Source organism: Plecotus auritus, assembly GCF_963455305.1.
Source record: "Plecotus auritus genome assembly, chromosome: X".
Classification (NCBI taxonomy): domain Eukaryota; kingdom Metazoa; phylum Chordata; class Mammalia; order Chiroptera; family Vespertilionidae; genus Plecotus; species Plecotus auritus.
This window is the reverse complement of record NC_137784.1, coordinates 58,201,503-58,226,527: the sequence shown is the minus strand read 5'-3', so window position 1 is coordinate 58,226,527 and position 25,025 is coordinate 58,201,503. Positions and strand designations below refer to the sequence as shown.

At 40.8% G+C, this 25,025-nt stretch overlaps 1 protein-coding gene across 9 annotated transcripts in view; it reads left to right on the top strand.

Moving 5' to 3' along the window:
• PHKA1 (phosphorylase kinase regulatory subunit alpha 1) overlaps positions 1–25,025 on the top strand; it is a 349,029-nt gene that overhangs the window by 148,325 nt on the left and 175,679 nt on the right. For all 9 annotated transcript variants that reach the window (XM_080653241.1, XM_080653240.1, XM_080653242.1 and 6 more), the window contains 4 exons: positions 12,861–12,914; positions 15,589–15,711; positions 17,674–17,769; positions 18,922–19,029. In XM_080653241.1, the coding sequence (XP_080509367.1) occupies positions 12,861–12,914; positions 15,589–15,711; positions 17,674–17,769; positions 18,922–19,029 (381 nt within the window). The remainder of the gene's footprint in view (positions 1–12,860; positions 12,915–15,588; positions 15,712–17,673; positions 17,770–18,921; positions 19,030–25,025) is intronic.

Genomic DNA, 25,025 nt, shown 5'->3' with positions numbered 1-25,025 from the left:
GTTGCGGATTTCTCCATCATGTTCATCAGGGATATTGACATATAATTTTCCTTATTTATCTTGTCTTTATTTGGTTTGAAATCAGGATAATGCTTGCCTTGTAAAATGAGCTTGGAAGTTCTCTCTTGAATTTTGGGAATAGTTTGAGGACAGGGGGTATTACTTCTTTCAATGTGTGGTAAAATTCACCTGTAAAGCCATTTAGTCAAGGACTTCAGTTTATTGGAAGTTTTTAATTACTTATTCAATTTCGTTAGTTATAATTGGTCTGTTCAGATTTTCTTTTTCTTTTTAATTCAGTTTGGAAGATTGAATGTTTCTAAGAATTTATCCAGATTGTCCAATTTATTGGCATATAGTTGTTCTTAATATTTTCTTACAATCCTTTGTATTTCTGTGGAGTGAGTTGCTTCTACTTTTTCATTTCAAATTTTGTTTATTTGGGTCCTCTCTTTTTTTTTGATGAGTTTAGTTAAAGGTTTATCAATCTTGTTTTTTGTTTCTTTTTTTAGGTGTATTTTATTTTAATGTCTATTTATTGTTGAGAGTATTATATTTTTCCCATTGAAACCCTCCACACCACAACCCCCTCAGGCCTTCACTACACTATTGTCTGTGTCCATGGGTTATGCATATATGCATAGAAGTTCCCCAGGTTAATCTCTCCCCACTCACTCATCCTCCCCCACCTTCTCTCTGAGATTTCTCAGTCTGTTCTATGCTTCTCTGTCCCTGGATTTATTTTGTTCAACAGTTTATTTTGTTCATTAAATTCCAAATATGAGTAAGATCATGTGATAGTTGTCTTTCTCTGCCTCGATTATTTCACTTACCATAATACTTTCCCAGTCCCTCCATGCTGTCTCAAAAGGGTAAGAGATCCTTCTTTTTTTTTCCTTGGTATAAATGTACCACAGCTTTTTTTATCCACTCATCTACGGATTAGCACTTGGGCTGTTTCCAGATCTTACCTATTGTAAGTTGTGCTGCTATGAACCAGGGGTGCATACATTTTTTTCTTATTGGTGTTTCGGGTTTCTTAGGATATATTCCTAGAGTTGGATCATTGTGTCAAATGGCAGTTCCATATTTAGTTTTTTGAGGAACCTCCATAATGTTTTCCATAGTGGCTGCATAGTCTGCATTCCCACCAGCAGTGTACTAGGGTTCCCATTTCTCCACATCTTCACCAGCACTAGTCATTTGTTGATTTGTTGATGGTAGCAATTCTGACAGGTGTGAGGTAATATCTTATTTTCATTTCAATTCCCATCTCTCTGATGATTAGAGACATTGAACATTTTTTCATATGTCTGTTGGCCATCTGTATGTCCACTTTGGAGAGGTGTCTAGGTTCTTTGCCCATTTTTAAAATTGAATTGTTGGTCTTCCATTTGTTAAGTTGTATGAGTTCCTTATATATTTTGGAAATTGACCCCTTATCAGATGTATGTTCTCCCATAATGTGGGCTTCCTTTTCATTTTGTTGATGGTTTCCTTTGCTGTGCAGGAGGTTTTTATTTGATATATTCCCATTTGTTGATTTCCTCCTTAGTTTCCCTTGCCCTAGAAGATTTATCAGAAAACATATTGCTACTAGAGATGTCTGAGATTTTGCTACTTCTGGTTTCTTCTAAAATTTTTATGGTTTCACAACTTAGATTTAAATCTTTTATCAATTTTGAAGTTATTCTTGTGTATGGTGTAAATTGGTGGTCTAGTTTTCTTTATTTTTTTTGCATGTATTTGTACAATTTTCAGAACACCATTTAGTGAAGAGACTGTCTTGACTCTATTGTATGCTCTTTCCTCCTTTGTCAAATATTAATTGAGCATAACGGCTTGGGTTTATTTCAGGGTTCTCTGTTCTGTTCCATTGATCTATTTGCCTTTTCTTGTGCCAGTACCAGGCTGTTTTGAGTACTGGCTTTGCAGTATAACTTGATATCTGGTATTGTGATCCCTCCAACTTTGTTCTTCTTTCTCAAGATGGCTGTGACCCTTTGGGGTCTTTTTTGGTTCCATATACATTTTTTGCATGTTTGTTCTAGATCTGTGAAATATGCCATAAGTACTTTAATAGGGATTGCAATGAATCTATAGGTTGCTTTGGGTAGTATGGACATTTTAATGGTGTTTATACTATGAATTCATGAGCAAGATATATTCTACTTGTTTATATATTTCTCTATCTCTTTTTTTCAACGTTCTGTAGATTTCTGAGTGCAGGTCTTTTAGCTCCTTGGTTAAGTTTATTCCTAAGTATCATAATTTTTTTGTTGCAATGGTAAATGGGATTGTTTGTTTATTTTCTCTTTTTAAGAGTTCATTATTGCTGTATAAAAATGCCATAGATTTCTAGGTATTAATTTTGTATCCTGCTATGTTGCCAAATTCATATATTAAATCTGGTAATTTTTTTTGTTGGATACTTTAGGGTTTTCTATGTACAATATCATGACATCTGGAAATAATGATAGTTTTACTTTGTACTTTTCAATTTGGATGCCTTTAGTTTTTCTTCTTGTCTAATCGCTGTGGCTAGGACTCCCAGTACTATGTTTAATAAGAGTGGTGAAAGAGGACATACCTGTATTATTCCTATTCTTAGGGAAAATGGTTTTAATTTTTGCACATTGAGTATTACATTGGCTGTAGGTTTGTCATATATGGCCTTTTTTAAATGTAGTTATGATACCTCTATTCCCAATTTGCTGAGATTCTTTTATCAAGAAAGTGTGTTGTATTGTGTCAAATGCTTTTTCTTTAAAAAAATATTTTTATTGATTTCAGAGAGGAAGGGAGAGGGAGAGGGAGAGAGAGAGAGAGAGAGAGAGAGAGAGAGAGAGTGAGAGAAAGAGATAGAAACATTGATGATGAGAGAGAATCATTGATCGGCTGCCTCCTGCACACCCCACACTGGGTGGGGATCAAGCCCACAATCCAGGCATGTGCCCTGTCCGGGAATCGAACTGTGACATCCTGGTTTATAGGTTGATGCTCAACTACTGAATCAAGTTGGCCGGGCTTGAATGCTTTTTCTGCATTAATTGATATCATCAGATGATTTTTATCTTTCAATTTGTTTATGTGATGGATTATGTTTATTGATGTGCAGTTATTGTACCAGCCTTGCATCCATGGAATAAATCCCATATGGTCATGGTGTATGATGTTTCTAATATGTTTTTGAATCCTATTTGCTAATATTTTGTTGAGGATATTAGCATTGGCCTGTAATTTCTTTGTTGTGTCTTTATATGGTTTTGGAATTAGGATAATGCTGGCCTTATCCTAATGAACTTGGAAGTTTTCCTCCCTTTTTGATTTTTTTGAATAGTTTGTGTAGAATACGTGTTAGTTTTTTTGATTGGTAGAACTCCACTGTCAAACCATCCATACCAGGCCTTTTGTTTGCTGGGTGTTGTTTTTATTCTTCTTCTTCTTATTATTTATTTATTTATTTATTAATTTATTAATTTAATAAATCTTTATTGTTCAGACTATTACACTTGTTTCTCCTTTTCCCCCCCATAGCTCCCCTCCACCCGGTTTTCACCCCACCCTCTGCCCTTACCTCTCCCGCACTGTCCTCATCCATAGGTGTACGATTTTTGTCCAGTCTCTTCCTGCATCCCCCCATACCGTTTCCCCTGAGAATTATCAGTCCACTCCCTTTCTATGCCCCTAATTCTATTATATTCACCAGTTTATTTTGTTCCTCAGATTTTTAATTCACTTGATTTTTAGGTTCACTTGTTGATAGATATGTATTTGTTGTTCATAATTTTTATCTTTACTTTTTTCTTCTTCCTCTTCTTAAAGAATACCTTTTAGCATTTCATATAATACTGGTTTGGTGGTGATGAACTCCTTTAGCTTTTTCTTATCTGTGAAGCTCTTTATCTGACCTTCCATTCTGAATGATAACTTTTCTGGGTAGAGTAATCTTGGTTGTAGGTTCTTGCTATTCATCACTTTGAAAATTTCTTGCCACTCCCGTCTGGCCTGCATAGTTTCTGTTGAGAAATCAGCTGACAATCGTATGGGTGCTCCCTTGTAGGTAACTAACTGTTTTTCTCTTGCTGCTTTTAATATTCTCTCTTTGTATTTTGCCCTTGGCATTTTAATTATGATGTGTCTTGGTGTGGTCCTCTTTGGATTCCTCTTGTTTGGGGTTCTGTGCACCTCCTAGACTTGTTAAGTCTATTTCTTTCACAGGTAGGGAAAGTTTTCAGTCATTATTTCTTCAAATAGGTTTTCAGTATCTTGCTCTCTGTCTTCTTCTGGCACCCCCATAATTCTGATGTTGGTATGCTTGAAGTTGTCCCAGAAGCTTCTTACACTATCTTCAACTTTTTGGATTCTTTTTTCTTTTTGCTTTTCAGGTTGCGTGTTTTTTGCTTCTTTGTTTTTCAAATCTTTGACTTCATTCTTGCGATCCTCTAGTCTGCTGTTGGGTCTCTGTATAATATTTTTTTTATTTCAGTCAGTGTATGTTTAATTTCTAGTTGGTCCTTTTTCATATCCTCAAGGGTCTCGCTAAATTTATCGGCCTTTTCTAGGATATTCTTGAAAAGCCTTATAACCATGGTTTTGAATTCTATATCCAGTCATTTTTTTTTTCCATTTCTTTCGTTTGTGATCTGTTTCTTTGCCTCCGCATTTTCGCTGCTTGCCTGAGTTGGTAGGTTAGATTTGTGTGCTAGGTTTCCTATATGGCCCAGTGGGTCAGCCTCCCAGTTACCTGAGGTGGACACTCTTGGTGCACCCCTTTGTGGACTGTGTGTACAGCCTTGTTGTAGTTAAGTCTTGATTGTTGTTGGTATCACTGGGAGGAATAGACCTCCAGGCCAGTTGGCTGTGAGGGTCAGCTGTGTTTACACTGGGAGAAGTTCGGTGCTGGAGACAGCCTTATAGAATTAGACTTGCAAAATTGCAAAAGCCTCTGTGCTCAGCTTGCATGGGGCGGAGTCTCAGGGCGGAGCAGACAGTCTTGGCTTCCCATCAGCCCTGCCCTTGTGCACGCGCCTCCAGACATCTGCCTTCCGAGACTCCCCTGCGTTTCTGCCTGACAGTCCAGATTCGCCCTGTAAGAGTGTGGGTCCCCAGGGGCTCGCCAGGAACTGGGGTTCAGTGCAGTCAGAACTAGGGTTTAGTGGAGTCAGGAGCTTCTGACTCCCTTCCGCTAGGGAATGCCTGCGGCAACCTCCCCATTCAGCTTTCTGTGCGAGCACTCGCGTGCATGTGCGCATGCGCCTCCAGATCCACCGCGGCTCCCCCGGGTCTCTGGGTCTCTGTGTGCCTTTCTCTCTACCTGACAGTCCAGACTCCCCCTGTATGAGCCTGGGTCCATGGGGTTTCGCCTGGAACTGGGTTTCAGTGCAGTCGGAACTGGGGTTCAGTGCAGTCGGGGGCTTCCTTTCCCCTCCCACCAGAGAAATTCAGCCAGGCACTCAGCCGCCCATCCTCTCTGCACGAGTCTCCGTACCTCAGCCTTTTGCCGCTCCTCTGATTCTCCGTGAGCTTTCCTCTTTCCTTCTAGTTGTAGAATTTCCACTCAGCCAGCCTTCCTGTGGTTCTGGATGATGTCCGTTCTGTCTTTTAGTTGTAGTTTTGAAATTGTTGTGTGAGGCAGCAGTTTAGGTGCTTACCTATGCCACCATCTTGGTTTCTCCTATTATTATTATTATTGTTATTATTATTATTATTATTATTGCTTCAGTTTCATCAGTAGTTATGGGCCTATGCACATAACTGTTTTTTTATTTTCCTGATTCAATTTTGGAAAATTGTTTTTCTCTAGGAATAGGTCCATTTCATCCACCTTGTCCAGCTTGTTGGAATATAGTTATTCATAGTAATTTTTTTACAATTTTTGTTTTTCTGTGGTATTGTTACTTCATTTCTGATTGTGTTTATTTGGGTTTTCTCTCTCTCTTTGTTTCTTGATGATACTGGCTACAGGTTCATCAATGTTGTTTATATTTTCAAACAAACAGCTCTTTGTTTCATTGATCTTTGTTTTTTTAGTTTATTTGTCATTTATTTCAGCTGTGATCTTTATTATTTCCATCCTTCTATTTTCTCTGGGTTTTTCCTTTTGTTCTTTGTCTAATTATTTAAGTTGTATGGTTAGATAGTTTATTAGAAGTCTTTCTTGTTTCTTGAGGTATGCCTGTATTGCTGGGAACTTCCCTCTCATAACTGCTTTCACTGTGTCCCATAGATTTTAGGTTATTTTAGGTATGTTCATTTTCATTTGTTTCCAGAAAATTTTCATTTCTTCCTTCATATCTTTGGTAACCCATTCATTTTTTAATAACATGCCCTTTAGCCTGCATGTGATTGAATGTGTTTAGTGTTTTTATTATAGTTGATTTCTATTTTCATGTCATTGTCATTTGAGAAGATGCTTGACATGTTTTCAAACTTGTTACACTTATAAAGACTTAGCTTGTGTTCTAACATGCCATCTATCTTTGAGAATGATCCATGTGCACTTGAAAATAATGTATATTCTGTAGCTTTGGGGTAAAATGTTCTGTAAATGTCAATACCATCTGATCTAGTGTATCATTTAGGATCGCTGTTTCCTTATTGATTTTTTGTCTAGAAGATCTAGGCTGTGATGTCAGTGGGGTGTTAAAGTCCCCTAATGTGATTGTATTGCTGTCTATCTCACCATTAAAATCCTCTAGAAGTTTTTTTACATGTATGGTTGCCTGTATTGGGTGCATATATGTTTACCAGGGTTATATCCTCTTATTGTATCAATCCCTTTAGTATTATGAAGTGGCCTTCATTGTCTCTTATTATGGCCTTCATTTTGAAGTCTATTTTTTCAGATATCATTGTTGTTGCCCCAGCTTATTTTTCATTTGCATTTGCATAGACAATTTTTTCCCATTCCTTCACTTTCATCTTGTTTGACTATTTTGTTCTGAGGTGTATCTCTTGCAGACAGCATATATATGGATCATTTTTTCTTATCCATTCAGCTACACTCTGTCTTTTGATTGGCCTATTTAATCCTTTTCATTTAAGGTTATTATTGATAGGTACTTACTTGTTGCCATTCTTATTCTTTATGCCTGTGTTCTTCTCTTTATATTTCTTCTTCCCACAACAGTCCCTTCAGCATTTCTTGCTGTGCTGGTTTGGTGGTAATAAACTTTCAGCCTTTTTGTTTGTTTTGTTTTGTCTACAAAGCTCTTTATTTCACATTCAATTTGTAATGATAGCCTTGCTGTATAGAGTAGTCTTAGGTACAGTCCCTTGGTTTTTATTACTTTGTATACTTCATGCCACTCCATTCTGGCCTGAATGATTTTTTATTGTTAAATCACCTTACTGTCTAATGGGACCTCACTTGGAGGTAACTTTCCTTCTCTCTCTTACAGCCTTTAATATTCTTCCTTTGTCTTTAATGTTTTGTGTTTCAATTATTACTAGTATGTGCCTATGTGTGGGCATTTTGGCATTCATCTAGATTGGGACTCTCTCTCTTTCCTGAACTTGAGTGACTTTTCCTTCATCAGGTTAGGGAAATTTTCTGTCATTATTTCTTCAAACAGGTTCTGCATTCTTGGCTGAGATTCTTCTCTTTCTGGTTTCCTTATGATGCAAATGTTGTTATGTTTCATGTTGTCCCAAAGCTCCCTTAGACTCTCCTCCTGCTTTTTAATTTTTTGTCTAATTGATGCTCTGAATGGGTGTTTTTAATACCTTGTCTTCTAATTCATGATTCGGGTTCTCCACTTCTACTAGTCTACTGTTGATTCCTTTCAAGGTATTTTTATTTCAGCTATATTATTCTTCATATCTGCTTGGTTCTTGTTGATGTTTTCTACCTTTTTTATTTTGCTGCTGTAGTCCTTATTAAATTCCATAGTGTTCCAATAAGACGCTTGTAGTTCTCACTGAATTGTTTGAGTACCCTTATTACCATTACTCTGCATGCTTTATCTGACAAATTGCTTGCCTCCATTTCATTTAGTTCCTTTTCTGGCCATTTCTCCTTTTTCTTTATTGGGGGGTTTTTCTTTGTCTCCCAATTTTTGTGTCCCTTTGTTTCTATTTCTGTATATTAGATCAAACTGCTGTGCCTCCCAGGCTTTGTGGGGTGGACTTATATAGTAGGTGTTTTGTGGGACCCATTGGTGCAGTCTCTTAGATCTCCTGAGCTGGGTACTCTAGGAATGCCTTTGTTTGAGTTATTTGGGTTCTCTTGCAGTTGGGTCTTGAATGTTGTTTTCCTCTGCATTGATGGAATCTCCTCTCAGGTTGGCTGACTTTGTGGCTCACCTGTCACCACGTCATCTGAGCTGTTGTGGAGGTGCTAACAGAGCAAAACAAAATATAACACAACAAAAGAAGAAACCAAACAAAAACATACAAAATACCCCTACAACAACACCTAAAGCCACCCCTTGAGAAGAGAAAATTAGGAAAGAGAACATTAGGAAAGAGAAAGAGAGTCCTAATGGTAGAAGAAAATAAAAAAATAAAACTATGAGGAGAAAAAACAAACTAACTAACGAAAAGAAGCAACCCCCCCGAAACAACAAAAAAGGGGGGGGGGAAGAAAAAGGAATATCAAGGGGCAGAGATGAAATAAAGAAATTAAGAATGAAGAATAGGGGAAGGAAATGATTTAAAATTAAAGAGGATGAAAAAAATTGAAAAGGAAAACAAAGAATAAAGCAGATAGACCCAAAATAAGAAAAGGAAAAAAGATGAGAAAGCAGGAGAAAAAGAAAAAAAAATATTGAGTAGGAAAAGGGAAGACTAAAATAGGACAGATACAATACAGACTAAAATAATAGCCAATCAATAAAACAGATAAGGAATACAAATAAAGGACACAAAGAAAGGGAAGAGAATAAAAAAAAAGTGAAGTGGCATTTGTCTCGGCCATGTTTAGTGCCTCCTTGGAGCTCCTGTTGGACTCTGCTCTTCTGATGACTGTGACTATTTTGTCTGCCAATTTTGGACTTCCTGGGAGGTACTTAGCTGCCAACCATTGTCAGAATCTGTCCTCCTTTGGCTTTCAACAAACCTGCTTGAAGCTCCGAGAGATCCACAGTTTCTGTCTGTCTCCACAGCACTTGTCTGCATGTGGGAGCAGTCAATCTGCCCTGTAAAGCAGGTTTGTTAGCAGCATGGGGCTTAGTGTTTGGTCAGTAAGCTTCCCACATTATCAGGGTTCCACCTCTGCCCTCCTTTACCTGCCAGTCAGCTGTCAATATTAATCACTGAAAAGTCTGTTTCTGAAAGCACTTTATGCAGAATTGGGAGTCTAGAACTCTGGGTCTCCCTTGAGCGGGTGGTGCTGTTCAGATTTCAGGGAACGTGGTGGGTGTTTTTCCCTTTCCCAGAGTTACTCCTCTGGGAGTGACCAGAATATTGCTCTGCCCTCGTCATTGGCAGAGATCCTGTATGTAGTCCAGTAGGCTCAGCAGCAAACTTGGAGTTTCTATCAGCTCTCCTGTGCAGGGGAAGCAACTATCAGGTTCACAGGAAAGTTGGGCAGATGGCCCCACCCCCAATCCAGTCACTGATGCTTCCTGGGACTGTTCTAACCCATAGGCTTGGCCTTTGTTGCCATCTGCAAAGGTCAAGATGCAGGGTATGGCAGGCAGGGTGCCTGAGGGTCTGGCAGGCTATATCACTTAAGGTGGTTTTTTTTTCTCTTCTTGAGGGCAGCTAACTCCTCTCAGGAAAAAATGGCTGTTTCTGTTTGGGGGTATGGCCAAATGCAGTTCTCCTGGCTGCTGCTCTTCCATGTCTCCCCACAATGCTTCCAACCCCATCTTTTCCTTAGGCACCTTGAGTTCCTACCATCCTCCCTCCACCAATTCTCATGTGAGTAGCTGTAAATCATGCATGTCAAACTCAAAGGCTAATACGGGCCAAATAAACAAGTTTTGAGTTTATGTGGGCCAGAAAAAAACCCAAAAGCTTCAATTTTCATAGAAACGTAGGTTTATTTTGATAGAGACATGCTGAATACAAGGGCTGAAATAAATGAGTAATCGTTAACATAAAATAATAGAACATTTTAATAAAAGTTAATATTTTTTCTTGAACATTAACTTGCCAGACATTAAATAACTGCACAAATTAATAGGCGTAACACAAATAAACCTATTTTTCTTATTCTCCGAAAGTGAAATATTTCCTGTTGTGCACACCAAACAAGTCAGTCCAAGACTAATTACGTGGCAATCAGCTGCTAAAATATTCGCTGCTAGTATTAGTGGAGAGAAATGGTGTGCCTACGCGCAAGGTGCGTAAGGGAAATGAATGCAACACAATTATAATAATAAGTTATTAGAGAACATTGTAGTTTGTTATTAATAATTATGTATAACAGGATATTATAAAAACTAAGTTATGAAATTTTTATTAAAATATTTCTTACATGCCGTTATATTGGCTGGGCCACAAAAATATTCATTGTGGGCCGTGAGGTTTTATGCTTGCTGTAAATGAAACTCCTATGTTCTAGGTTTAAAAAAAAAGCCACAACTGAATGTGATCATGTGATATTTATCTTTCTCTGACTGACTTATTTCACTTAGCATAATACTCTCCAGCTTCATGCATGCTGTTGCAAATGGTAGGAGTTCCTTCCTTTTTACAGCAGCATAGTATTTCATTGTGTAGATGTACCACAGTTTTTGAATCCACTCATCTGCTGATGGACACTTAGGCTGCTTCCAAATCTTAGCTATTGTAAATTGTGCTGCTATGAATATAGGGGTGCATACACTGAGTGGCCAGATTATTATGATCTCTGAATGCATAATAATCTGGCCACTCAGTGTATATCCTATATAATAAAAGGCTAATATGCAAATTGTCCCCTCGACCAGGAGTTTGACCAGCAGGTAGGCTGGCCAACTGCCCATGTCGCCTTCCCCTGGCAGGCTGGCTGGACCCCACCCATGCACGAATCATTGCACTGGGCCTCATACACACACACACACACACACACACACACACACACACACACACACTGAGTGGCCAGATTATTATGCATTCACAGATCATAATAATCTGGCCACTCAGTGTATATCCTTTCTGATTGGTGTTTCTAGTTTCTTGGGATATATTCCTAGAAGTGGGATCACTGGGTCAAATGGGTGAGGGTAAGGGGAAGAGATCAACCAAAGGACTTATATGCATGCATATAAGCATAACTAATGGACACAGACTTCAAGGGGGTGAGGGCATGAACGGGAGTGGGGTCGGGCGGCAATGAGGGAATAAGGACACATATGTAATACCTTAATCGATAAAGAAAAAAAAAAAGACAAAAATATGAGGTCAGCTGGTGTGGCTCAGTGATTGAGTGTCGACCTATGAATCAGAAAGTCATGGTTCGTTTCCTGGTCAGGGCATATCCCCGGGTTGTAGGCTCAATCCCCAGTGTTGGGTATACAGGAGGCAGCCGATCAATGATTCTCTCTCATCTTTGATATTGCCCTCTCTCTCTCTCTCTCTCTCTCTCTCTCTCTCTCTCTCTCTCCCTCTCTCTCTCTCTCTGTCTCCCCCCTTCCTCTCTGAAGTAAAAAAATATATATATTTAAAAACAAAACAAACAAAAAAAAACACAAACGAAATGTGGAGGCTTTCTCTCCTACCAGATTCCCTGAGGGCCAGCAGCCCTGCTGCCTTTCACGGCTGGATGTGACATGGACCACTGGTTTCGACTCTGGTTCTCTGGGCTATAGAGCCCAGCCTGGGTTCCGGGCCTCAATCTTCTGAGGGAACACACCCTCCAATAGCCCAGAGCTCACTCCTCCTACTCGGTCTGCTGCCCATGGAAGCTGGGTCACCTCTTCTTATGACCTCATCCTTCCTACCAGCCTCCAGATATTTTATGTCCTTCCTTGATATAACTCTCCTCCTCAGCTGGATCTCAGTTGGCAATTCCTGGTGAATGTTCCCCACTTTAGTGACATTTCCTGTCTGGCTCTGGGAAGAGGTGCAAGAAAGGTCTGCCTATTTGACAACCATTTTCTTTTCAAAGAACCAGCTCTTAGTTTCATCGATCTTTTGTATTGTTTTTTTAGTCTCTACTTCATTTATTTCCACTGTAATGTATATAATTTCCTTTCTTCTACTCACTTTGGGATTTGTTTGTTCCTTTTCTGGTTCCTTTAAGTGTGTAGTTAAATAGCTTATTTGAAATTTTTCTTGTATCTGGTAGTAGGCCTGTCATGCTGTGAATATCCCTCTTACTACTGCTTTCACCATGTCCCATAGATTTTGGGTTGTTGTGTTCCTATTTTTATTTGTTTCAAGGTATCTTTTGATTTCTTCCTTGATTTCATTGTTAACCCATTCATTGTTTAGTAATATGTTATTTAGCCTCCATGTCTTCGTGTGTTTTTCACTCTTTTTGTGATGGATTACCTGTTTCATACTGAGATGGTCAGAGAAGACTCTTAATATGATTTCAGTCTTCTAAAATTTGAGACTTGTTTTGTGGTCTCTCCTAGAAAGTGTTCTATATGTACTTGAAAAGAATATATATTCTGCTGCTTTGGGGTGAAATGCTATGAAGATATCAGTTAAATCTAGTGTGTCATTTAAGGCCCCTGTTTTCTTGTTGATTTTCTGTCTGGAAGACCTATCCATTGATGTCAATCAGGTCTTAAAACCCACTACTATGACTCTATTACTATTGATCTCCCCCTTATATTCATCTAGATTTACTTTATATATTTAGATGCTCCTATATTGGTTGCATAAATGTTTACAAGGATTATAGCAAAAAATGTATTTCCGATTAAGTATATGGCTGAACCAGTGTATATACTTCTGACCTTTTTTCTCTGCATTCCCAGGGTCGTTATGGCTGCTGTCGCTTTCTACGAGATGGATATAAAACCCCTAAAGAGGTAGGTTCCTTCTCTCTAAAATGATTCCAAGGGTATCTATAGTCTTATTCAGAGTAAACAGTTACTTCACTCACGGTACTTAAAATAATCACTAAATAGGATAATAATAACTGATATTTGCTACTTTTGTTGGGTTTAGTAGGTAAGTTCTGTTTGTCAGCCTTTCTGCATTTGGTTATTTTTAAGTTGTATGCTTAAATCAGTGAATGAAAGTTTAGGCAGAAACAGAATATTTGCATAGCCTCAAAGTATTTTTCCTCCCAAATATTTAGTAATGTTATAGGAAAAAATCTTTCCATCATTAGCTCTTCCTGGCCCCTTCCACCTTTTGCTGTTGGTTAGTTGTAAACAGTTTTTGATCTTGAAAAACTAATTTCCATTTGTTACAGTTGTCAAAATTCTCCTTGGAAATATCAATGGAAAAAATTAAGTATTATTGAAGGAAATGAGTTACCAATAAGAACATTTTCATTGGCAATGTAAACATCATTTAAGGCTTAGATTTGCTGGTCAAGAGCCATTATAATAATTTTTTTAAAATCATTGAGCTCAAACTCTTCTGGTCTACTTCCTCTCTTTAACTTTATTCTTTAGCCTTGTTGACTTCCTCCTCTACCAATCTACTAAAATTATGCTCTCAAACATCATCATAATCTTCTAAGTGACCCATCCAATTGCCTTTCCACAATCCTTATTCTGCTTGACTTCTTTGTAGCACATCACTGTTACTTATCCCTATGTTTTCTTGAAATTCTTTTTTTATTTTAATTTCCACAACACTACATTGTCCTAATTCTTTTCCTCTTTCTCTCCTTCACTCACAAAACTGTGAAGGTTTTACAAGATTCTGTTCTTTGGCCATTCCTTCATTATATATAGTTACTACATCTACAATTTGTGCATCATGTGTCACTCATAATGGTGATTCCCAAACTCTCATCTCTTGCTGTCTGCTAAATATTTCTGTCCACATTTTCTCCTGCTACCTAAAACTTATCCTATCTAATAAAAGAGTAATATGCAAATTAACATCACTCTGCTATGCCCACAAGCCACACCCACAAGCCAATCAGGAGCAAGTATGCAAATTAACCCAACCAAGATGGCTGCAGCCATGGAGAGAGCAGGAGGGAGGCTTGGGTTTCCCCGGCGATGGAGGAAGCCAAGCTTTCCACACACCCTGGCTGGCCCAGGCCTCCACTTAAGGCTACAAAGTTTCAATTATAGAAGATAAATAAATCCCAACAAAAATGGCAGCCACGGAGCTGGAGAGAGCAGGAGGCTAGGGTTGCCCCCGGTGATGGAGGAAGCCAAGCTTCTGCAGCCCTGGCCTGCTTTGGCATCTGCTTAAGGCTATAAAGTTTCAATTGCAGAAGATAAATAAATCCCAGATACCAGGGCCTCCGCTTGGGTCGCCGGGGGGCGTGGCCAGCCTACAAACCACCACAGGCCCCTCACCCAGGTCACCCACACCCCAAGGCAGTGGTCAGCGAACTCATTAGTCAACAGAGCCAAATATCAACAGTACAACAATTGAAATTTCTTTTGAGAGCCAAATTTTTTAAACTTAAACTTCTTCTAACACCACTTCTTCAAAATAGACTCGCCCAGGCCATGGTATTTTGTGGAAGAGCCACACTCAAGGGCCAAAGAGCTGCATGTAGCTCGCGAGCCACAGTTTGCTGACCACGGCCCCAAGGGAACCCCCACCCTGATCCGGGACACCCTTCAGGGCAAACTAGCTGGCCCCCACTCATGCACCAGGCCTCTATCCTATCTAATAAAAGAATAATATGCAGATTGACCATCACTCCAACACACAAGATGGCTGCCCCCATGTGGTCAAAGAACCTGCCCCCATGTGGACACAAGATGGCCACCACAAGATGGCCAGCAGGGGAGGGCAGTTGGGAGGGACCAGGCCTGCAAGGAAGGGCAGTTGTGGGCAATAAGGCCAGCAGGGGAGGGCAGTTGGGAGGGACCAGGCCTGCAAGGAAGGGCAGTTGTGGGCAATAAGGTCAGCAGGGGAGGGCAGTTGGGAGGGATCAGGCCTGCAAGGGAGGGCAGTTGGGGGCGATCAAGCCTGCAGGGAAGGGCAGTTAGGGGTGACCAGGCCGGCAAAGGAGGGAAGTTGGGGGCAAACAGGCTGGCAGGCGAGCAGTTAGACATCAATCAGGCTGGCAGGGGAGTGGTTAGGGGGTGATCAGGCTGGCAGGCAGAAGCAGTTAGGGGCAATCAGGAAGGCAAGCAGGCGAGCAGTTGGGAGCCAGCAGTCCTGGATTGTGAGAGGGACGTCCGACTGCCCATTTAAATGGGCAGTCGGACATCCCTTGAGGGGTTCCAGATTGGAGAGGGTGCAGGCTGGGCTGAGGGACACCGCCCCCCATGCACGAATTTCGTGCACCAGGCCTCTAGTAAAGTATAAAAATAAAACTCAAGTTTATTACAGATTAATCTCACGTCTTCATACACCTGACTATAATGTCATTATTATTCCTGTTCTAGTATTTAGAAGTCACATCACAAAGTACTTGCTAAGGCAGAGAGGTATGTACATGCTCTGCCTTCTCTGAAACTATCAATAGTGAAAGGCTATGTTATATACCCCTGCTCTAAATATGTATATCTGAACTTGGAGTGATAAGACAGACTGTGTTTATTATGCTTTTACCAGGATCCAAATCGTCTATACTATGAACCAGTTGAGCTGAAATTATTTGAAAATATAGAGTGTGAATGGCCATTGTTCTGGACATACTTTATCCTCGATGGGGTCTTCACTGGCAATGCTGAACAGGTAATGAACTGGGGAAAGAGCTTTTTAGCAAAATTTTCTTATTATGTCTTCCTCTTTCAGCTAATGGCTGTGCCAACCCTGTGCCCAAATGAAAATCTTCCTTAATAGGGAGAAGATAGCATTGTCTCCTAGAGGCTAATAGTTGAGGGCACTAAGTTAGCATTTGGAAGACCTGGATATTGCCATATCTAATACTTTGCTTTTAACAAATATGCAAAGCAAAACAGCAAGTCCTGTCTACTTGCCACAGTCATTAGAGGTACTGAAATTTACTTCCTGACTTTGTATGTCTTTTAAAAAGTAAATCTTAGATATGAAGTCCAAGAGGCATATGAAAAAATGCTTAAAGTCACTAATCATCAGAGAGATCCAAATAAAAATGACAATGAGGTACCACCTCACACCTGTCAGAATGGCTATCATCAACAAATCAACAAACGACAAGTATTGGCAAGAATGCAGAGTAAAGGAACCCTAGTACACTGCTGGTGGGAATGCAGACTGGTGCAGCCTCTGTTGAAATTCTGTATGGAGTTTTCTCAAAAAATTAAAAATGGAACTCCCATTTGACTCAGTGATCCCACTTCTAGGAATATATCCTAGGAAATCAGAAACACCAATCAGAAAGAATATATGCACCCCTATGTTCATAGCAGTGCAATTTACAGTAGCTAAGATTTGGAAACAGCCTAAGTGACCATCAGCAGATGAGTGGATTAAAAAACTGGTACATCTATACAATGGAATACTATGCAGCTGTAAAAAAGAAAGAACTCTTACCATTTGCAACAGCATGGATGGACCTGGAGAGCATTATTCTAAGAAAAATAAGCCAGTCAGAGAAAGATAAGTATCACATGATCTCACTCATATGTGGAATCTAATGAACAATAAACTGATGAACAAAAATAGGTGAAGAGACATAGAAGCATCAAACAGACTGTTGAAGCTCAGAGGGATGGCAATGGAGGGTGGGTGGGTGGGAAGAGATCAACCACTGAACTTGTATGCATATATGCATGACCCATGGAAACAGTGAAAAGATAAAAAGAACATAGAACAGAGAGGAAGACTAGAAATATGCTGAGAATAAAGAGGGGGAATTAGAGAAGGGAAGGCACAGAGCCATTCAGCTAGTGGCCATGAGAAAAGAGCACCTCAGAAGTGGTGGACAGGAGGTTATCTGAAATCCGACAGAAAGTTGTTACCCTACATGTGGATGGATATGGTTTATTGTCCTCCTATATAATCTTTCACAGCTCATTTTAGCTCTATGTGTTCTCAGTTGAAATGGTGCATGAGCCTATGTGAAATTCATGTTATGCTCAAATTTTTCCCTAATATATCAAACACATTGGAATAAATTTGTGTTTTCTAAACAACTATTATAGCAGAACTAACTATATATTTTTTTCCACCATAAATTATAGATTGTTTTTGTTGTTTTTTTTTTTTACTTTTTATGTATTACTAATCTATAGCAAATTGTTCAGCGAAAACATATAAACTTTACCATAAAAGAAACTTAATTTGCAGGCAAAATATAGTTTTAAAAGCCAGTACATGTAATGTGACGACCCTATCCTTAGGGTAGTACATAGTGGATAAAAATAGGCCTGTGGAGGCAGGCTGACTTGGGCTCAAATTTGGACTCAACCTTGCACTCTTGTGTGACCTTCCATAAGTTCATAACTTGCTAAAGCCTTAGTTTCCCTGTAAAAAGTCTGTGATTATACATGCTTCCTAGGATGATTATTAAAATTACATGTGTTAAAGCATGCAAAACGCCTAATATAGTATCTTGCCTATAATAAGCATGTAGTAGATGCTACTTCCCCTTTTTCTTCCTTTTACTAGGTGAATATGTTCCTTTTAAATAGGATTTTCTTTGGCAACAGTCTTCCTCTAGATCCCCAAAGGGAACTCTCTATAATTTTTTTTCTCCCTTTCTTATATCCATAGGTTCAAGAATATAGAGAGGCTCTTGAAGAAGTCCTCATCAAGGGCAAAAATGGAGTCCCACTTCTGCCCGAGCTATATAGTGTTCCCCTTGACAAGGTGAGCTAGACAGTGCCATAACATGGGGCTGGGAGAAGAGGAGGAGTACTTCGATAGGTCTGCTCTGTTTGAGTCAAATAATTGTTACTTTCTTATGATTTTCATGTTCTAAAATTTTGTCTTTCAGTATAGGATGATAAAACTATAATTTTGTTCCCTTGAAAGTAAGATTTTAAAGCACTCACAGTTATGACATTGTTGCACAGCAAGACAAGGGTAAGACCTAACTTAACAATGGTAGTTTCAAGGGTGTATACTTACCCTCAAAATTACCAAGATGCATTAAAAACGTATAGCCTTTTTGTATGTCAACCATAACTCAATTTAAAAAATAAAATAAATTGTTTAGAGCAGCCGTGGGCAAACTACGGCCTGCCGGCCGGATGCGACCCGTTCGGGTGTTCTATCCGGCCCGCGGAGCCGAAAGAGCGGAGGGTTCTCTTGCTCTCCCCTCCGCTCCTTTACTTTGAATTTATATTAGTTCACACAAACACTCCATCCATGCTTTTGTTCCGGCCCTCCGGTCCAGTTTAAGAACCCATTGTGGCCCTCGAGTCAAAAAGTTTGCCCACCCCTGGTTTAGAGGTTGATTTTTTTTTTTTAAAAAAAGACCAAACCTTAAGGTTGAGAATGATATGGACATCAGTAGGCAGAACCAGAGTGTTGTTCTCTGTGAACTCTCAGGATTTGATATTCTTTGCTCTGAGACCACTAATTTGGGATTATTTGAGTAGATCAGTCTTTGAAAATGAAGTAGGTCTCCATTTTCCCAAAATTCCTGTCAGAAATATTGCTGTTCTTCTTCTCCATTGCGAAGGAGTATTAACCATGGGAGAGATGCAGTCTTCGGTTCTAGTAGGGATGGGTAGAATAGGCTCCCAGCAACATCAACAGCATTACTTGAGAGCTTGTTAGAAATGCAGGTTTCAGGCCTTCCCCCACACCTACTCAAGTCAGAAACTGTCTTTGTACACAATCCTCAGGCAATCTGTATCCACCATACAGTTAGAGGAACACTGCTTGACTTTTCAGTGCATTGCATATGTGACTGTTTTATAGGGTATGAATCACAATCCAGACTCAGCCTTTTTGCTGTCTAGTATTTAAAACCTTCTATTATCCTTCTTGTAGCCTTTTAATCTTTTCTTTTAGGTTGATGAAGAATATCAAAATCCTCACACTGTGGACCGAGTCCCCATGGGAAAATTGCCTCATATGTGGGGTCAGTCTCTATACATTTTAGGAACTTTGATGGCAGAGGTAAGGAGAAACTTTAAGGCTCTTTTTCTGCTTTAGTCACCATAGTAATCAGATTTGTAAATAGCTCATTAAATCTTTTGCTTTTTGTATTCTGTCTTAATTATATATTTTCCTCCAGGTCATTAGAGTGGAACCGTGACCAGTTCTTGATAAAAATCTTTCCCCCTGGAAACCTTGTCCCTCATGCCCCCAGGGCTTCCTACCTTGGCACTGTACCTACAGCTGCTCAGGGAATAGGCCCTACCTTGATCTTTCCCTTTCAGAACGCTCCCGAGTGCCTTGCCTGGTGACTGACGAATGCAGTTGTGCTTATACAGCATGACTGATAATGGATTTAAGAGCTAACTTTTCTAAGCAACATCATTCTTTAATTGAATAAACAGATAAGAAAATTTTAGGTAACATGACAACTGGTTAGGAACACCATAGTTTTTATTGATTTGTTTGTTTTTTGAAAAGGGGCTCTTTAAATGTTTCATATATTAAATTCTGTTGAGACAGCTCTTAATGGGGCACTCGGGAATTTCTGTCAGCTTATTTGTGATATTTTGAGCATATAGGAAGGGTTATCTTTCTCACAGTTTTTCAGATTTACTGACAAATATATTTCCACATTGTAGGTTATTATGGTGAGCTATAACCTAGGCTCCTAGAGGATATAGGGTGGGACTAAGATATCCTTTCTGAGCCATACTCTATGACCTGCTTACATATGACTGTTGATTTTCTGCAGCTATTTTTGTTGTTTTGTTTTCCCCAATTCTATTGAGATATGATTGACATACATCACTATGGGTTTCAGGTTGATGGTTGTTGGCGCTAATTTAATACCAATAGGAATCTTCAATTTGGGGTATGGTGAAGAAGGAAACTACCTAGTGCAAACATCTCCATTGTGATACAGCACAGCTGTGAGAATAATATGGCTGTGGAATAGCTCAATGGTGTTACAGCTCAATTATGGAGTAGTACAGCTGTGAAACAGCAGGGCTGTGAGGAGGCCCGAGGGTGAGGCAGTTATGGGGCAAGGTCCCTCTCCCTTCAAGACAGCTCATCTCTACTCTGCCTGCTTTCCTCCTCTCCACACTAGTCTGCTTTGCTCTACTCTGCTCTCCTCTTCCTACTCTTCTCTGCTCTGGTCCCCCGAGATGTCTTCAGTGTTTTACCTTTAGTGTTTCAGCTCCATCCAAGAAACATGGTCTCAGTCTTCCTTGGAACTGGAATGTGAACTCTCCTAGACAGAGGGGAGTGAGTTACATAGAGAGAAGTCCCACCCATGGCCCCTGATTGGTCTGTCCTCATGCAAATGAGGATGCCAAATCCTTAGTTTGATTGGTCCAAAAGGCACTGTCCTGATTGGTCAGAATGGAGCCACTCTGATTGGTCAGTGAAGATGGTGATGGAGATATAGTTGTGCAGCTCTGATTGGATGGGGAAAGCCTCAGTCCTATTGCTTGAAATACAGCTCCAGAAACTCTTTTCTAAGGGCTGGCTCAGATGCAGGCACACAGTGCAGACAGGCGGTTCAGTGCAGGCTTTTCCCTGAAGTGTGAGAGGCCACTGTTTAGAAACAGCTGCTAGGCTCTTCTTTTAAGGTTGAGCCCAGTTAGCCACCAGGAGCCCTTCTTGATAGGTATCTTCTTTCTCAGGGTTCACAGCATAAAGGTTTGATTATCTGTCATTTACATTATCTATATATATAAAAGCTCAAGTGACTGATATGACTGAATGACTGGAATGACCGGTCACTATGATGTGCACTGACCAGCAGGGGGCAGATGCTCAATTCAGGAGCTGCCCCTGGTGATCAGTGCAATCCCACAGCCAACCTCCCCTGGCCGGCCAACCTCCCACAGTCCCGGTCAGCAGGCCCTGATGGGGCTGGGCCCCAGGCTGGGACGGAGAATTGGGGGTGGGTGGCGGCAGATGCGGCCCCTTTCCCAGGGGGGCTGTGGGCTGTCTTCCTCCTCAGGGCCAGTGGCCAACCTCCTGCGGCCCTCCCCCTGCTCCTCCCCTAGCGGGCAGGCCTTGTCCCTCCCCCCGGCCAGCAGGCCCCCGTGGCAGCACGGGGTGGCGAGGGACAGAGGAGGGGGGTGGCAGGGAACTTCACAGTGGCGGGGTGCCGAGGGCAGCGTCAGTGTCCGGTGCCTATTCCTTCTGTGCCTGGCCCAGTGACCATAACCTCCTCTCCCGACCCTGCCAGGGCCTTTTGGCCCTGGGCTGGGACGGGAAACCAGAGGTCAGTGGAGGCGGATGTGGCCCCATTCCCAGGGGGGGCTAAGGGCCGGCTCCCTTCTTGGGGCTGGTGGCCAACCTCCTGCAGCCCCTCGCCCTGGCTGGCAAACCTCCCATGGTCCCTCCGACTGTCCCTCCCCTGGCCAGCAGGCCCTGTCCCTCCCCACAGCCGGTAGGCCCTGGTGGCAGTATGGCAGTAAGGGAAGGAGGAGAGGGGGAGGTGGGGAACCGTGTGGTGGTGGGGCGCCAAGGGCAGCATCAGTGTCTGTCATCCATTCCTTCCATGCCTGGCCTGGTGACCGTCACCTCCTTTCCCAACCCCGCCAGGGCCTTCTGTCCCTGATTGGCTCGGCCCTGATCACAGGCCAGGCCTAGGGACCCCACCCATGAATGAATTTCGTGCACTAGGCCTCTAGTATAACAATAATGGGCAGCATGATTGGTTTAAAGTAATCCTTCCTGGTAATGGGGGGATGAGGACAAATATGTAATACCTTAACCAATAAAGAAATTAAAATGCAATAAATAAGTAAATAAATAAATAAATAAATAAATAAATAAATAAATAAATCCTTCACTGGTAACTTTCTCATTCAAGTCAAATACATTAAATGGTATGAAAAAAAGGACATGAATGGTTTTCTTAAGGGCAAAACAGGTGACCTAGTCACATTTCATAAAGTCAGGTTTTAAGGGCAGGAACTGTGTTGAAGGCCAGGAGGTGGATGTGGCCTCCCCTGAACTGGTACTATTAAAAATGAGGACCTTGCCGAAACCGGTTTGGCTCAGTGGATAGAGCGTCGGCCTGCGGACTGAAAGGTCCCGGGTTCGATTCCGGTCAAGGGCATGTACCTTGGTTGCGGGCACATCCTCAGTGGGAGGTGTGCAGGAGGCAGCTGATCGATGTTTCTCTCTCATCGATGTTTCTAGCTTTCTATCCCTCTCCCTTCCTTTCTGTGAAATATCAATAAAAAGTGTCTATTTATAAAAAAAAAAAAATGAGGACCTGAGGAGACTGAAGAGGCTGCAGATTGTGGGTGAGACAGGAGTGCCTGGGACTGAAAGAGGAGGCCCTGAGAGCATTGGCTATGGAGACTGCAGAGTGGTGCAGTAGTGGAGCCCCGGGCTGAAGTCCCTGGATAGAGTAGTGCTAGCATCCTGCCATAATGCAGCCTGGGAAGCTCCTCCTGATCAGTGGGAAGGACCTTGCAGTGGAACTCAGGGCCAGCCTACATTGGAGTAGTCTGAAGGACACACACAACATTGAATCTGGGGGACTTTCTATTTCTTGGAGAAACTCGTGCTGGTGAGCAGAAAAAGGGCTTGAGAGTAGTCCAGGAAGTAGGATCAGCCCTGCCCACCTGGAATGCAGAGGAGGTGCCCTCTTTCCCACCAGCAAAAGAGCTGCTTCTTATCCAACTTGCAGTGACCTGAGGCAAGGGGAAATAGGCCAGGGCAGGAAATCTGTGCCCCTGCAGGTGGCAAAGAGAAGGTGGCAACTAACCAGGCAGAGCAGAGGTATTAGAAGGACAGGAAGGGCCCAGCCCCACCTCCTACAAGCTACTGGCACCACCCACAACATGAGTCTAGTCAAACCATCCCAGCCAAGACCAGGATACCCATGCAGAGCCCAGCTCCAAGTGGGAAGGGAGAACAGCTCAAGGCATGAGACTTGAGGCAGACTCAGCCTCTGGACTAAGAAGTCCTCACCCACTGGAAAACTAGGGGCTTTGACCTATTGGGCCTCAATCAAATTACCCAAGGCCAGAAAGGGACAGTGACTCACATTGAACTGAGCAGAAAGCTCCAAAAATGCCCAGGATAGACACACAAAGTGACCAGATTCAACAACATCAGAGCAAAATCCAATGAACTCCACAAATAGCAGACACAAAGGTTTTTGAGTGTGAGTGTGTGTGGTTTTGTTATGTGTGTGTGTTTGTGTGTGTGTGTGTGAGTGAGTGGCTTTTTTTGTTTTTTGTTGATTGTTTTTCCCCTTTTTTCTTTTTTCTTGCATATCTCTAATTTCTTTTTCCTTTGATTCTATTCTCCTTGTATCACTTTTCATTGTTAAGTTTTTCTCATTTCTCATTTTTTTCATTTTACTTTGCCTATGTATAGCTTAATATATTCATTATTACTACATTTTAAGTTCATTATTATTATTTCATTTATTTTGTTTCCTTTTCTTTTTTCTTCTTATACTAGTTCTTTTAGCTTCCTCCTTGCTTTCATAATAGCCATTTTTTTCTTCTTCTTTCTCCCTTTCTTTATATACCATCTAAGTCTTTGATTGCATGTCTTTTACTATTCTCTTTATTTTTTCTTTGCTTCCTCTTCTTTTTACTTCTTAGACTTTCCTGTTGTTGTTACTTTGTGTGGCTTGATTTTAGTGGTGTTTTGGTTTGGTCCTGCTGTGTCTTGTTCTATTTTGTCAACACCTGTATAACAGCTAGCACGATGAGATTAGGATTGAGCCTCACTGTCAGCAAGTCAGAAAGGAGATCCCTCTCATGAATGGGACATCAACAATCAAGTCCCAATTAAAATAGGAGAGCCCAAATAATGCACACAAGGGGAGACCCCTCAAGACACTTTCGACATAGGGCCATCCCACAAAGTCTGGGAGGCATAACAGTTCTATATAATACATAGAAACAAATACAAATAGACAGCTAAAATGGTGAGACAAAGAAACAACCCCCAAATGAAAGGAAAGGAGGAATCTCCAGAAAAAGAACTAAATGAAATGAACACAAGCAACCTATCAGACATAGAGATCAAAGTAATGGTTGTAAAGATGCTTAAGGAGCTGAGTGCACATTACAAGGAACTCAGTGGGAACTATAGCAGCATGAGGAAGGAAATAGAAACCATGAACCTGAACCAGACAGAAATGAAGAATAACATATCTGACATCAAGAACACACTGGAAAGAATTAAAAGTAGAATGGATGAAGCAGAGGATTGAATCAGCGATTTGGAAGACCAGGTAGAAATAAATACCCAATTAGAGCAGCAAATAGAAAAAGAATGAAAAGGCAGGAAGATAGCTTAAGGGAGCTCAGGACCAACATGAAACATAACAACATCCATATTATATGAATACCAGAAGGGGAAGAAGGTGAGCAAGGAACAGAGAACCTATTTGAAGAAATAACAAAAGAACCTTTGACCAACCTGGTGAAATAAAATACCTACAAAGGAGTTCCCATTAGAATTTCAGCTGACTTCTCAATAAAAACACTCCAGGCCAGAGGGAGTGGAATGAAGTATTTAAAGTAATGAAAAACAAGGGCCTAATTCCAAAACTACTGTATCCAGCAAGGCTATCATTTAAAATTAAAGATGAAATAAAAAGCTTTCCAGACCAAAAAAAAAAAAAAAGGTTAAAGGAGTACATTACCACTAAAAACAGCAATGCAAGAAATGTTTAAGGTCCTGCTTTAAGAAGAAAAGGAAAGAAAGAGGATCATCTGTATAAAGAAAATAAAAATGGCAGTAAATAAATACCTATCAATAAGAACCCTAGCTCATTTGGCTCAGTGGATAGAGCATCAGCCTGTGGACTGAAGGCTCCCAGATTCAATTCCAGTCAAGGTCAAATGCCTGGGCTGAGGGCTCAATCCCCAGTGTGGGGCATGAAAAAGGCAGCCTATCAATGATTCTCTCTCATCATTAATGTTTCTATATTTCCCACTCCCTTCCTCTCTGAAATCAATCAAAATACATTAAAACTAACCTTAAATATAAATGTATCA